At 46.1% G+C, this 15,266-nt stretch overlaps 2 protein-coding genes across 2 annotated transcripts in view; both read left to right on the plus strand.

The window, feature by feature from the left end:
- Xpot (exportin for tRNA) overlaps positions 1-2,858 on the plus strand; it is a 39,989-nt gene extending 37,131 nt beyond the window's left edge. The window contains exon 25 of the mRNA XM_051176169.1: positions 2,521-2,858. Within this exon, the coding sequence (XP_051032126.1) occupies positions 2,521-2,547 (27 nt within the window). The 3' untranslated portion in view covers positions 2,548-2,858. The remainder of the gene's footprint in view (positions 1-2,520) is intronic.
- A 3,122-nt stretch (positions 2,859-5,980) lies between these two features.
- Tbk1 (TANK binding kinase 1) overlaps positions 5,981-15,266 on the plus strand; it is a 34,561-nt gene continuing 25,275 nt past the window's right edge. Inside the window, exons 1-3 of the mRNA XM_051176168.1 lie at positions 5,981-6,057; positions 8,543-8,658; positions 13,780-13,920. Of these exons, the coding sequence (XP_051032125.1) occupies positions 8,572-8,658; positions 13,780-13,920 (228 nt within the window). The 5' untranslated portion in view covers positions 5,981-6,057; positions 8,543-8,571. The remainder of the gene's footprint in view (positions 6,058-8,542; positions 8,659-13,779; positions 13,921-15,266) is intronic.

Consider the following 15,266-nt stretch of genomic DNA (forward strand, 5'->3'; position numbering starts at 1 on the left):
GATGGTGGAAAGAACAAGAAATGTTCATAATTGAAGGGATCTAAAAATACAAAAGCAGACATTATAAATTACTTTTATTTCATTTTGAAACAGCTGAATGTATAGCAAACAAAAGAGATGCCCCTTGGATTTGGCCAACAAGACTGTTTTTTTGCATTCAAAAAGCATTAAATTTTATTAATAAAATAAAACATGTCAGGTGGTGATGCATGCAAGTAATCTCTGTACTTGGAATAAGGAGGCAGAAGGAACACAAATTAACGGTCAGCCTCAGTTCCATAGTGAGACCCTGCCTGAAACTAGGGGGAGACAGTTGGAGATTGCCTTTCCTTTTTGTTTGCTTGTTTTGTCTTTTTCGAGACAGGGTTTCTCTCTGTGGCTTTACAGCCTGTCCTGGAACTCACTCTGTAGACCAGGCTGGCCTTGAACTCACAGAGATCCGCCTGCCTCTGCCTCCCGAGCACTGGGACTAAAGGTGTGTGCCACCACCACCCAGTGGAGATTACTTTTTCAAAATTAAGACTTTTCTATGTACAGACAAGAGATGCTGCAAGAATCAGTACGGGTGACTGCCCCTGCTCAAGGAGCTCAGTCACACTGAGCCAGAGCCCAGAACTATTTCTTGTTTGTGCTTGGTACTTTGAGTAAACCGAGAAGCAAAGCCATACTACATTTCTTGGTAACAAGTTACAAACAAATGGCCCCTGGCTCAAGATAGTAGCTGGAGCTGTAGGTTGTGTCGGACCACCTGCCTAGCATAGCATGTACAAGACCCTGGGTGCAATTGTTAGCATCAGTAATAATTAATAATGACAATAACAACAACACAAACCAGGCTAAAGAGAATTTATAAGTCAAAAGCATTTGCTATCCTTTCTTGTTCTGACATCATCCCTCAAGAGTTATCAGCGTAAAGGAGAAGTTTTTTGGTTTTTGTTTTATGTTTTATTTTTTTATTTTGTTAACATTGGGAGAAGAAAAGGCAAGCGCCTGTGAAAATGCCCGGCTCTTACTGGGTAGATGCACAATTCCGGGAGCGCAGAAGGCCCGCTTGTGCTCGCGTGTGTTTGTCCATATGTACGGGCACTGACAAGCTTAGCTCAGCTTCTCAGTGACGGAGAGCGGTATGTCAGTGTTAGCGTCTCCTGATCAGAAGAAGTCTCTGTTCTTCCTTCCTATCTGCCTGACTCCTCCCTGTGTGGTGGCTGCCTGACACTATCTCTCTCTGTTCCTTCCCTTGTTCTAGCTTGGCTGGTCTAGCAAGTATTCCTTCATCCATTGCTCTTCCTGGAAGCACTACTTACTAAGACAAATCCATTACTAAGACAAATCCATGCATGCTGCCTATCTGGGTTTCCAATGTTCACATTTCATTCCTCTTTCAAGAATCGTCTTTGCCGTTCTTCAGCCCCGCCTGAGAACTAACTCGGCCTCTGTTCTCGGCGAACCTTTGACATGCTCTGTTCTGGTTTCCTTCTGGTAGTATGGCAGGTGCCGTGGCCAAAGGCAATGTAGGGAGAGAAGAGTTCATCCCAGCTTACAGTCTGTCATGAGGGCAGTCAGGACCAGAACTTGAAGCGGAAACCGAGGGAGAGCAAGCAGCGCTTGCTGGCTCGCCAGGCTGATGAGTAGCTTGTTTCTTACGCAGCCCAGGCCCACCTATCCAGGGAGTGGCGTTACTTACCCACAGCTGGCTGGTCCAGCCTCTGTCAGTTAACAGTCAGCCTTTAGTCCCAGCACTCAGGAGGCAGAGGCAGGTGGATCTCTGAGTTCAAGGCCAGCCGTGTCTACGAAGTTCCAGGACAGCCAGTTTACCAGTCCCGACTGTGTCCCACAGGCCAGTCTGATCTGGGAAGTCCGTCAATCGAGACTGCTTCTCTGGGGCTGGAGGCTGTGTCAGCTTGACAGTTAAAGCTAACTACGACAGTGTCCTGGGAAGACCTTCGTTTGGTCATTCAGTGGTCACTCTTGACACTGTATGCTTTTTTGGTTTATTGTGAGACAGGATTTCCCTCCTGTAGCCCAGGTGAGCTTTGGCCTCCCAACTCTTGGGCTTGCAGGTGTGAGTCTCCACCGTACCCATCCTTCCCCTCGCTTAAACTGTCAGTTGAGCCTTAGAATAACAGATACGGTCCTTCTTCATGAGCTCACTGCCGGCCAGGCCCATCTGTAGCATTCATTTAATTAAGTCACTGCAGATGGAATGCACTGCTGGGCTGGGGCTTAGTGTGGCCTCTAGCCCACTCTTCTGTCATCTCAAATACTGACCTGGAAATGACTTTTAATCACCTAATATACAGTAACTCTGTTAAGGCCTACGATTTCTGTCTTAGCTTTGCCTTTTTTTCTTCCTTAAGTTTAACTTCCCACTGTTAATTTTACCAGTAAATGAAAAACCACCAAAAGCTATTTGCTCCGACTGCCGCTGCTCATAGCAATGTTGTTGGTCACCAAGGGGTGACCCTCGAGGAAGCTAGCTATCCTGCCTGATGCTTACGCTGTTCCGGTACTGTTTTGCAGGTGTTCTTCCAGAGAGCAAAGCCCTAAGGACTGGATTCCCCTCTCCTGTGTCATGACCAGGAACTCAGTTAATAACTTTCGGAGAAGCAGTGTGTGTGCGCGTGCGTGTATGCCATTCACACCGATCTGTTAACATTGTTCTGAGCTGGTGGCTGTGTATGTGGGATTTTCTGTAAAATGGGTGTAATTTTTCCCTAAATACAGGCATGTGACAACAAGCAAAGTTGCCTGCATGCCAGTTTAAATTGTTTATGTAAAAAATGCTGTTATAAGACATAGATTTATCCTAGTACCTTCATTTTTTTTCTTTATATGAAACTTTAAAGTTCTTTATATTGGGGGGAAAAAAAAACCCAAAAACAAAAGTATATAGCAGTGGGAAACTGACCCTAACAGTTGAATGTAAAGTTGAAAATGTTTTGTGTGTGCAGACACAAGCTATGAGGTAACAATCAAAACGTAATTTTTGTAGATAGCCATTACATTTCTTCAAACTGTCTCAATGCCAATGTGTATCCTATAAGAGAGTGGGTTCCTAAATTAGTCGGTTTAAAAGTAGCTGCTGGTGTTACACTTTTTTTTTTTATAAAAAATAAATTTTACATAGTGAAATATACCAAGTCTTTTCCGGAATTATTATGAATAGCCTCATTTTCCCACCTTAATCACTCTCTGATTTCCCACATCAAAGGTTTGCAGATAAGAATGTGGATGCCTTATTTCACTGACTATGCCCCTAAAGGTCTGTTAAGTTAAATGCACTAGAAACAGGCTCCATGAACCTATGATTGGATTATAAGCTCCAATGTCTTTCTATGATATTAAGTGTGCTTACAGTACAATATACTTGGGGTTTTGTTTTGGTTTTTTTTTTTTTTTTTTTTTTTTGTCTTGAGACTGGGTCTCGCTATATAAACCAGGCTGGCCTCAGATGGACAGATCTGCCTGTCTCTGCCTCCTAGCTGCTGTGATTAAAGGTGTGACTCACCAGGTCTGACCGCCGCCTGTGTGTTTATGATTTTGTAGTCAGTTTCTGCTTAACTGCTCCAGGTTGTGCTGCGTGCCCACGGGAGAGAGGTAAAGGAAAGTGGTGGGTACAGTAGGGGCCTTGGGAAACGGGAACAGGAACATGGCTGGAGACATGCAAGTTTAAAAGGAAAGGCCCAGCTCTACCTCCCACGCATGCAGAGTCCCAGGTTCCATCGCCAGCACTTCATAAAGGCTGAGGAGGAGGGTCAGAGGTCCCAGGCTGTCCTTGGCTACATACTGAGTTTGAGGCAAGCCTGAGCTACATGAGAACCTGCCAGACATTGTAGTAAGTAAAAGCCTGATGGCTTGTGAGAGGGGGTTGTGGGTATATTGCTTAGTGGTAGAGGGCTTGCTTGAAAACTTAGTCCCACAGAACAGAGAGGAGACAAAGATTTCAGGGGAGATTTGTGTGTTGTCGGAGAATTTATGACCCATAAATTCCCTAAAGTCTTTGTAGTGTGTCTGTGTGTGTGTGTACAGGAAATGTGTGTGTCTGTACGGATGTCTGTGTGGGAGGGTGTCTCTTTTGAGTGTCTTCCACTAACCCTGGAGCCGGGTTGACTGTTACCGTCCTCAGGGAACAGATGTTGGCTCCAGCAGCTTTTATGTGGATGCTGAGGATCCAATTTCAGGTCCCCGTTCTTGTTCAGCAAACATTTACTCGCTGAGCCCCCACACACACCTGCCCCCCCCCATTTCCCCATTTTACTCTAAATCGTGCACACGGCTCTATCTGATTTTAACTCCACCAAATGTCAGCATTTTCCTGACATAAAATTAAGGCAGTAAAATTGACAGCTGAAAATAGTCTTCTATTGAATGGTAAAAATAGATCAGTGAAATATATATATATATATATATATATATATATATATATATATATATAGTGCTTCAATAAATAATGATTTTAAGTAGGTAAGTGGGCCAGGTTTGGTGGCTCATGCTTACAATCACCACATTTAGAGGAGGCCAAGGCCAGTCTGGGCTGGAGTAAGACTCTGCATCAAACACAAAAAAAAAAAAAAAAAAAAAAAAAAACACCAAGACAGGCAAAACTGGGTGTTTCTTTGCTGTTTTCCTGTGCACTGTGAGATGCAATAGCATCTGTTGCAACAGTGTGATTGTGCAAGGTATTATAGTGAGCGCATAGTACCGAAGACCTTGCATACTGTGGACTCTGGACCCAGGTTAAGTGGGTGCAAACACCACTTACACCAGTAACTGAGTTTCTGGCCCTGAGCAAGTTAAACGACTTCTTCCTGCCTTGGTTTCCCCCCTCAGAAACGGGGGAAGTAATGGTAGCTACCTCATAACTTGTTAAGAGTTCAGTGAGTTAAAACATAGGTCTCAGTATTACTGTACTATTTATTACTGTACTATTGAGTCCATACATGGCTCTGTAAAGCCCTCCAGTGGACATGGAAATCAGAGTGTGTAAGTAAGGAACTTTATGTCAATGTAATCATGTGTGAAACTGCTGTCTTCATTCCTTGAGCTTACCGTCATTGGCAGGAAACTTCCATCATTAAGTACCTTATTTTTAAAAGCAAGCACCCAAATAATTGTCTCGAGTGAATCTCATTCGTTAGAGGTGAGAAATCGAAGGACATGGGTTTTATGGTGCCCGAATTATTCCTGTGCCTAACCGTTTGCTTCAAGGGTCCAGGCTTGCTATCGGGCTCACAAGTGGCTTGCCTTTTTAAGAAAGTACTACGTGGTATTTTAATGTGTATCATTTATGCGGTAAACATGTGAAGTCCTTTGGCTTAGTCATATTTCCTCCATAATTTCTGAGCTGTGGGTTTTCCTGTTGGAAGAAACTTGGATGGGCCTGTCATGTCATTATCCGAACCGAAATAGGTTTTAATTGTAAGCAGAAAGTGCATTTGCTGTTAAAATGATTTCATTGCCAAACTTTAAAATTCTAATAAAATAAACTTCCTTTCTAAGAACTCTTTTGGATTGATTTTTGGTCGTTGTTGTTTTGGTTTTTTTTTTTTTTTAATCATCTCCGTTGTGCATTGGTTGAAAATGGGGCGGGGGGTTTCAGGTCTATGCACATCTGCCGGGTCTATGCACATCTGCTCCGGGGCCGCCCCCGCCTTTTCCTCCACTCCGAACTTACCCCCCCCCCCCAGCCCGTGCAGTCAGGCTCAGTGCTTCAACTCTGCAGTGCTGCCGGCTTCAAGAGCAGAGCGGACGGACACCGAGCCCATTCCTGCCGGTGCGGCAAGTGGCGCCTTCAGACAGACCTGGCCCCGACCCTTCTACCCGCACGAGTCCCGAGCGGCCGGCCTCGCCGCACCGAGAGGCCCGAGCTCCGCCGCCCCGCACGGGCCCCGCAGGCTCGCGGCGGCGGCGGCGCGCACGCACGCACGCACGCACGCAGCGCGCCCCGCCCCCGCCGCTGGTCACGTGCTCCGCGGCCCGGGCCGGCGAAGCCGGAAGTAGCCTGGGGCGCGAGGAGGCCCCGGAGCCGCGGGCTGTGCGCGGCGGAGACGCGGCTGGGTAAGAGGGGCCGGGCGGCGCGGGCGGCGCGGGCGGCGCGGGCGGCGCGCTCCGGGGTCCCGGGCGCAGCGGGCTGCTGAGTCAGCCGGCGGGGCGGCGGCCTGAGGCTCCCGCGGCTCGCGCCCGCCCCGGCTGGGCCCTGGCGGCCGGAGCAGGACGGCTGCCCGGCCCGAGTGCAGTGGAGCCGCCGCCCGGCCCGGCCCGGCCCACACCGCGGGTTTTATTTGCACGGACTGCTGTGCACAGGCGTCCTCAAAGGTGGGCTCGCCCGGCCAGCACAGGGCAGACGGGTTTTTAACGCGCACCGGCAGCCACAACAACAAAAAGCAAATCCCCGGGTCTTCCAGTTCCCCTTTGACCTGGCTGTGGGATGTATTCGCCTAACCCGTTTCCCTGCTGCTGTTTGCCCGTCAGTCGTCCCCAAGACCGGTTCTGTCAAACGCATTATAAACCCGACCCTTCTCCCGGTCTGGAACCTCTGCTGTCTGGTCGAATACATGGTCGACAAGAGGTAGAGTTTGGAGATCCTGGAACTTTGTCCGTCCCCCATGCCACCAAACCTGTTTTATCCTTGGTAACTTTCGTTTTGAACAGTTAAAGGAAGTAGGCCGACGACGGAGTCACCAGTGATGTACTTGTTGAATGCCAATTTAGATACGCGTGCCAGAATTTATGGACACCTAATAGCAAGCGTCTGGCGGGTGTGCTGAGTCATGTTTTAGGCATGAGGGGGGCATTGGCCCTAAGTTTCGAACCATCACTGTGGTGGAGCCGTCTTTTTATGTTGGTGTGTAGACAGCAGGGATCTCGGCTAAGCGTGGTTTCAGTTACCTGACAGCAATTAACAGGGAAGGTTTTCCATGACATATTCGGGTTTACTGCTGCTTAAATGAAATGCGGTAACTGGTAAATGCATTCATGAAGAGGGAGTCTTAGTCTACACACACACAGAGGACATCTGGCCAGCGACTTCAAATAGATGGGATGGGCAGTTGTTTATCTAAATTACATAGGTGGTGAAGTTATAAAGACAGCGGAGCTGGTATGTAAGAGATTGGTGAAACTTGGACCCTTGGGAGACTAGAATTCTAACTTAGGGGAAATGGACTGTGAGGTCATTTCTGTGGCCTGACCTCAAGCAGACTTGAGGAGTCTGATGTGTCTAGCGTGTGTGCCTTTCTTTTAGCTGCACCATGGGACAAGTCTGCTATTGTCACTTCTTAATATGTACTTGGTGTGTGTATTACCTGTCTATTTAGAAGCTAGGGAAAAGCACTCATGAGCCAGAGGGAGGTGGATCTCTGACCAGCCTGGTCTTCAGAGCAAGTTTCAGGACAGGCTCCAAAGCCACAAAGAAACCCTGTCTCAAAAACACACACAAAAAAAGGAGGAGGAGGGGGAGAAGGAGGAGGAAGTTAGGGAAAGGATTGCTTTTTAATGTTTTTAAATGTATTCATTGTGTGCTGGGCCTCTTGCGCGTTGTGGCAGATAGTCGGTTCCTTCTGCCACATGGGTTCCAGGGACCGAACTTCAGTTGCCAGGTTTGGCAGCAAGCGCCTTTGCCCACTGAGCCATTTCGCTGGCCCAGAAACCTTTTCTTACACACGAGAGCAGTTACTGACTTCTCCGGGATACTAAGTCCTGTACTTCTCCATTGCAGTGACTCTGTGGAAGAACATTTGCATTATGGAGCTGTTGTGTAGTGATGACTGCTCTCTGCTAGTACTGTGCTAGCCTAATTTCTTTAATTTGCCTCTGAGCCTGTGGGAGGTGAAGGCAGGAAGATGGAAGGTTCAAGGCCAACTTGGGCTATAAGGAGACCCTGAGTCAACTTTTTTTTTTTTCTTCTTTGATAATCAATGGTTAATCCTTCTAAACAGTTGGAGGAGATAAGTAGCCAACATTACTGTAATTGGCAGAGACAATATTAGATAATGAAGGGATTTTTTTCCAGCTGTGAGATGCAAATTACATGGAATATATGAAGAAATAAAGCCGGATGTGGGAGTGTTGGAGAGATGGATGGCTCGGTGTTGATGAGGATAGGAGTTCAGCTCCCAGCACTGACAGCAGATGGGTCACAGCTGCCTCTAACTCCAGCTCCTGGGGGTCCAACTCCCTCCCACCTGCCCCAGCGTCTGTGGATGAGTGCATCCACAGAAAAGCCAGGGCCACCTGTAATTCCATCATTCCAGGCCAAGGCATAAAACCAGGCCAGGCTGGGGAATACGGGAAACACTCCCTCCAAAGCATAACAGAGACAGTTGAATGCGTGTCAGTGATTTAATATTGTGGGCTTTTCCCTATGATGTTCACGTAGCATTTTACCCTCTAATATTACTAGAAACCGTATTTTTAACACGGGACTGTTATGCTTGGCAGTAAATGAGTCGTCCCACTTCGGACTGAACAGTGGCTAACATTTGTTTCTTGGCTGTGTTATTTCCTGAGCAGCATTTATGCAAATCTCTTCTTTCCCCCACAGCGTGAGGCGAAGCTTCCCAGCAAGCCGAGATGCAGAGCACTTCTAACCACCTGTGGCTCTTGTCTGATATCTTAGGCCAGGGGGCCACTGCAAATGTCTTCCGAGGAAGACATAAGGTAGGTACAGTGCTGTGTCTCTTTCTGTCACTTTGTCTTCTGACAAGCACCGTTTATATGAAAATGTTTGGCTTTTCTGATTTTGATTTTTTTTTTTTTTTTTAGGGCTGGTAGGGGGGCTGGAAAGAAAAAGGATTTTATGATTTTTGTGATCATTTAAGGTTGAGTCTGTTTGGGGGCAGTGAACCCATCTACCCAGGGGTGCTTGGATCTGTGAGTTAATGGAATGGAAAAAAAAAAACAAAAAAAAAACTAGAAGTTGATTGGAAAGTGTTTCCCACCTTCTTGCTTAACTTCCTGACGATGATGTGTGGTGGACGGAGGCGTGGTGGGCAGGCAGGTGTGCCCACAGGTGATTCTCATCCACTCAGCCAGTGGCTCACACTGTCTCTAAAATGACATCCTACAAGGTAGATGGGAGTGGAAGGGACGTGTCAGAGTTAGCAGGCTGAGTTCTAGTGTGAGGGCATCAGAACCTAGTGGGAGTGGGGTTAAAAGGAGTGACCCCCCCCACAGCAGCTGAGGACCCCAAACCAAGACATTGGATAAATGTGAAGGAAGCTGGAAAAATAATAGATGAGAATTCCTTTTATACATCAAATGCCGGGTTTGGGAGCACTTTGAATTTGTTTTAGGGTGAGTGATGGTTGGAGCCTTGTAATTCTTTTTTGTTTGTTTTGTGTTTTTTTGGGGGGGTGGTTGTTGTTGTTTGAGACAGGGTTTCTCTGTAGCTTTGGAGCCTGTTCTGGAATTTGCTTTTGTAGACCAGGCTTGTCTCGAACTCACAGAGATCCGCCTGCCTCTGTCTCTCCCGAGTGCTGGGATCAAAGGCGTGTGGCTCCACTGCCCGGCTGGAGCCTTGTAATTCTTATTTTCAGACCCAGGAACTTTGAGCATTTTTGGAGGGAGGGCTTTTCTGTTCCATAGTCTAGAGATTGTCGTGGAGACAAGCGTGCATGGGTGAGGGGCTGTCCTCTGCAGAGAGAGTATGGCTATAAACAGCTGTATGGCTCATAAAGAATGAATCATAAAAGTCACATGGATGGCTTCTAGCAGTTTCCTCTTGATTCTGGAACTGTGCAGTGGCTCTGGGTCCTTATTTAAGTTCACTTTGATCATACTTAGAAAGTTCTTGACTGGAAATGGTTTTTTGTTAGTTTGTTGTATGCTGAGAAGAGATGAACAGAATTTAGAGTTGAAAGCACATCTGACCTTCTGTCTTCCTTTGTTTGAAATTCCTGTAATGGTTACTTTGTGTCAGGCACTGCGGTGGGCCTGGCATTGTTACAGTATAACTAATGAGCAGTCCCTATGCCTGACAAATTTGTTGTTTGTATGGAGGTGCTTTTAGAAAGGATATAAGTTGGAAACTAAATAGTAGTAGTGTTAGCTTGGCTGACTTGTGTTTAAAGTACAGGCATTACTTATGCCTTCTGGTCCTGTTCCCTACTTAGGTACTCAGTTTCCTTTGTGTAAGTACCTAGACATGGTAGATCCTCTGAAGTATTCACTGGAAGAAAGAGGGCAGGTACCATCAGATTAGATCCATGAAGGCAGCATAATGTTCTTCATAAAAATGTGCTTTTAAATACACATTGTAGGAACCAAAAATAACAGATTTGAGGAGGATAAGAATAAACCTAAGAGGTTCCTATGAATCAATGTCATGGAAGTCATGGAAGGGGACCCTAGCTTCGAGGAACTGAAGTACCTTCCTAATGCCCAGGGCATTTTTAGTTTTCTGTCTATGCACACTTTAGCCAGTTGATTACCGTATGCTCAGAACAGCTTGAATGAGGCTTCTAAAAACACAATGGTGTGAGCAGGGTCTCCATTCATAGGCACCAGTTTTCCTGGTTTCCTGAACCAAGTTTTGCATGGACCTTTGTGTTCTTGGGAAAGTCCCAAACAAAGTTCACAGAGAGGGACAAAAGGTATTTGTTTCGGAGCTAGGCCAGGTGTGTAGTTAGGGCTAGTTGACCTCAGCCAGTTGTGTGGTTAAGAGCTAGTTGACTATTATGAACAGTTTTCCCGCCTGCCTGATCCCAGAGCCGCTTAAGCCCCAAATAACACACAGAAACGCTGTATTAGATATAAAGCTGTTGGCCAGTTACTAGCATTTCTTATTGGCTAGCTCTGTCTTAAATATTAACCCATTTCTATCAATCTAAGTGCGTCCACGTGGTCTTATCTTACTGGAGAGAGAGTCCGGACCTCTTATGTCTTACTTCTTGACTCCCTTACCCTACATCTCCCAGAATCCTCCTTGTCTCCTAGTCTCGCCTATCTTGCTTTCCTATTGGCCAACAGTGCTTTATTCATTAACCAATAAGAGAAACATTTACAGAATGACATCTCCCATCAGTTGACCTTAGCCAGGTGTGTGGTTAGCACTAGTTGACCTTAGCCAGGTGTGTGGTTAGCACTAGTTGACCTTAGCCAAGTGTGTGGTTAGCGCTAGTTGACCTTAGACAGGTGTGTGGTTAGCGCTAGTTGAGCTAGGTCAGGTGTGAGGTTAGCGCTAGTTGAGCTAGGTCAGGTGTGAGGTTAGCGCTAGTTGACCTTAGCCAGGTGTGAGGTTAGCGCTAGTTGCTCTCACTGGCACCAGACCAGCAAGATACTGCTACAGTCCAGTTTACTATCTGGGCATTAATCTCTCCAGAGATGTATTTCCAGAAATTATGATTGTTCTTAGTGACACCAGTGTCAGCTTGGAGTAGTGAAGGCTGTACTGAGAAGCAGGGTGTGGGTGTGGTAAGAGGCTCGGGGTAAATCGGGGTGAAGTGAACTCACACACTGGTCTTGCAGAGGACCTGATTCCAGTTCCAGCACCCATGTCCGCTGGCTCACAACTTCGTGTAAGTCCAGCTCCAGGGGACCTGACGCCTCTGCCCCCACAAGCGTGTGCACTCAGGGTTTACATACCTGCACACCGACACTCCAGCACCCATGGTCCCGGCTGCTCTCACAGAGGGCCTGGTTTGATTACCCACCATCCACATAGCAGCTCACTGTGGTCGATATATCTATCCCCTTCTGCCGTTCAAGGACGCCAGCAAGCACAGTGAACAGACATGCATACAGGCAAAATGTCCACACATGTAAAATAAATATAATAATAAAAGAGTAAAGTAAAATGAAATCTTAAAAACAGTCCTGCTTCCCCCTTCAGTCGATTAAAATCTTTTTGATCATGATACTCACCCTGTGTGTACCGCCTAGGACACCGTGTTCTTCCATGTACTCTTATTAAAATATAGCACATACTTAATCTCTCAGACAGTTTTATTTATTGGTGTGTGGCATGTGTGGGCAGGCACGCTGCTATAGCATACATGTCAGAGGGTAACTTCTGGGAGTCAGGTCTCTCCACTGTTGGTCCTGAGGATGGAAGACAGTGCTCTTACCCTCTGAGCCGTCTCTCTGTGCTCCTATCTTAGTCCTCCTTCTCACCGTGCTCACTAGCTGCTGTGGCTTTGGGGAAGAGAAGTGACCTGAAGGAAGGCGTGCTGATCTTGCAGATCTTTATAATTCCTGTGACTTTGACTCAGATCATGATGGCAGGTCACTGTGCACGTGACTAAACGGAAATGGTGCACTCCCGAAGTCCAGTTACCTCCAGGTGTGGTAGGCGCAGACCTTTCTTTCCGCAGTGCGGACCCGATCACCCTGGGTGCGGTGCCAGGTTGTATTGTTCCCGCTTCGCTGTCCCCTGTGGAAACCTCCCGTTGGGACTGGCAGACGGCTCAGCAGTCAAGGCAGTCGCCACCAAGTGTAACAACTGAAGTTTGATTCTCAGGTCACACGTGGTGGAAAGAAAAACTGACTGCTGCATACCGCCCTCTGACCTCTACCCATGTGCCCACATCCATCACACACACACACACACACACACACACACACACACACACACACACACGGTAAAATAAGTAAATAAATGTAAGGGGAAAAAATCTGTTAGACTGACTCTAAGACAATTACAAGGAAATATATGTTTCTTTGTACTTGATGTGACTTGAGCAGTAGGCGTCACTTAGAGATGGTTCAGATGTTGGTATTGAGAGGTGGGATTATTAACAACAGCAAATAGTTTTAAAAGACAACTGGATCTGTGGAAAGATGAAGCATGGTCCAAAGGTGAGGTCTGACTCAGGGTACTAGGGTGTCCTTAATCAGGCCACGCTTGATCCCCATGAAGAACTGGCTTTAAGGAAATCTAGCCTTGAACAAATAGGGAGAAAGTGAAGCTGAATGAAAAAAAGGCCGGTATTCACCGCTAGGGTGAAGCTTGCTGGTTCCGGGGATTGAAGGGTAATGGGTTAGGTCTAGATGAGTTTAGAGTAAGGTTAATTTTATACTGCTAAAAAGCTGTTGTTGTCCCAGCACTCGGGAGGCAGAGGCAGGTGGATCTCTGTGAGTTCAAGTCCAGCCTGGTCTCAGAGCAAGTTCCAGGACAGCCTCCAGAGGTACACAGAGAAACCCTGCCTCGAAAAACACAAAACAAAACAAAAAGAAAGAAAGCTGTAGTTGTGTGCTGTGATAGTACGGTAACACTGGGCAGGTCTGGAGGGTTACTGGGGCATGTCAGCAGATGCTTGCTCCTCTAGAGCTTCATCAGGGATGAAGGAACAAACAGCCTCCCACCCCGACGTCTAGGTGTGTGGGCAGCAATGGCGTGACCCAGCTAGGAAGTCCACTGTACCCTGCGCCGGCACAGCCTGCCAGGGAGTCTCTGACCTCTCTTGTCAGGCCCCTCCTTACCAACACTCATCGTAGCTAGCCACAAAGGTTCCCGAACAGTTCTGTAGGTAGAGTGTACTTTTTCACCTCTTTGTTCTGATTGCAAATGTTTGGCTCTGGCAAATCCTTGGGATTTCACTTTCATTTTCTTCATGAGTTTCCCTTTTGACCCCTGCGCTGGTGACTGTCTGCCAGTAGCGTACCATTTGTAAGTTCTGTTTGTAATGTCGGAAACAGCGACCTTCGGGGACTTCTGAACTCCTCCACCATTTTTATGTTTGGGCCCTCTGATCACAGATCTTGGTCTGAAAGATGCACAGTGTACTGCAAAGACCCATTGCTACAGCATGTTACTGACTCCTCCCTTCCTTTATCTTTCAGAAAACTGGTGATTTATATGCTGTCAAAGTGTTCAATAACATAAGCTTCCTTCGCCCAGTGGATGTTCAAATGAGAGAGTTTGAAGTGTTAAAAAAACTCAACCACAAAAACATTGTCAAATTATTTGCTATTGAGGAGGAGGTAAGGATCCAAGCTTGCCATTGTGTTGTGGTAGTTCCATTCAGAAGGCAGGGGCTAGCAAAATGGGTTCAAACACCACTTAACCAAGACCAGAAGTATCAGGGGTTCAGAGGTATTTGGTAATTTGCTAGAATGTATAGTGGGTCAGCAAACTCAGAAAAGTACTGTTTCTCTTTTTTTGTTGTTGTTGTTGTATAATAGCACAAAGATTCAAATTAAAACAGCCAAAGGCATAAATATGGCAGGGTGGGCTGACATGAGCAAGTTACCCTCTAAAACCACCCAAATCTGGTGTGAGATGTTTTTGTTCGTTTTGGCTTTTGTGTTTGTTTATTTGGTTGGTTGGTTGGTTTTTGTTTTGTTTTTTTTTTTGTTTGTTTGTTTGTTTTGTTTTGTTTTGTTTTGAGACAAGGTTTCCCTGTGTAGTTTTGAAGCCTGTCCTGGAACTCTCTTTGTAGACCAGGCTGGCCTCGAACTCACAGAGATCCTCTGCCTCTGCCTCCTGAGTGAGCTGTGATTAGGATCATGTATGGCTGCATAGTGGACCTTTGGTCTCTACTTCTTCTCCAAGTCAGGATACATACTATGTCTTAAAGCCTCCATAAAATCTCATTGCTAACTGAGTGTAGTGGTATGCTCTTACAATCCAAGCATTTAAGAGAATGACTCAGGAAAAGCAGGGGTTAAAGACTAGCCTGGGCTATACAGTGAGAACTTGTCTGGCATGAGGCCAAACCTGTAATCTTAACACTCAGGAAGCTGAGACATGAGGATTGCTGGTAGTTTGAAGCTAGTCTGGACTGTGTACCTTATCTAAATTTTAAAAAGAAAAGAAGAATCACATAATTAGCCATTAGCTGCAGTCCTGGATCAAAAACACTTCTTTGAAACAAATTTCAAGTACCATAAGTTGTTCCCAGAAGGGAAAGTTGTGGAGACAACACACGTTTACTCCCAGTACTCAGGAGGCAGAAGCTAAAGAATGGGTCTCTCAGTTCAGGGAATGATATAAAGCAATAGATTTTGTTTTGTTTTATAATTATTTCTCTTTTCATGACTACTGAACAGAGAAAATAAAATACATTATGGATGTATTTGGGGGCTGGGTTGAAAAAATTTTAAAGGACCAAAAGTCAAAAATTAGTACTAGATTTTAAGATTTATTCCAAATTGCAGATTTTTTAAATTGGTATGTATCATAGTATCACTGTATATTATGTAATCCTATGAGGTTCCTTCTTCCTTATAAAGCTGCTGTATTGATGACATATTTTCACTGGCTGAGATGGAAATGAGCAAACCAGAACTTTGCTGAGAAACCCAACTATTCTGCCACCCAGTTTTAC

The sequence above is a fragment of the Phodopus roborovskii genome, unplaced genomic scaffold (genome assembly GCF_943737965.1).
Source record: "Phodopus roborovskii unplaced genomic scaffold, PHOROB, whole genome shotgun sequence".
NCBI classification, from domain to species: Eukaryota; Metazoa; Chordata; class Mammalia; order Rodentia; family Cricetidae; genus Phodopus; species Phodopus roborovskii.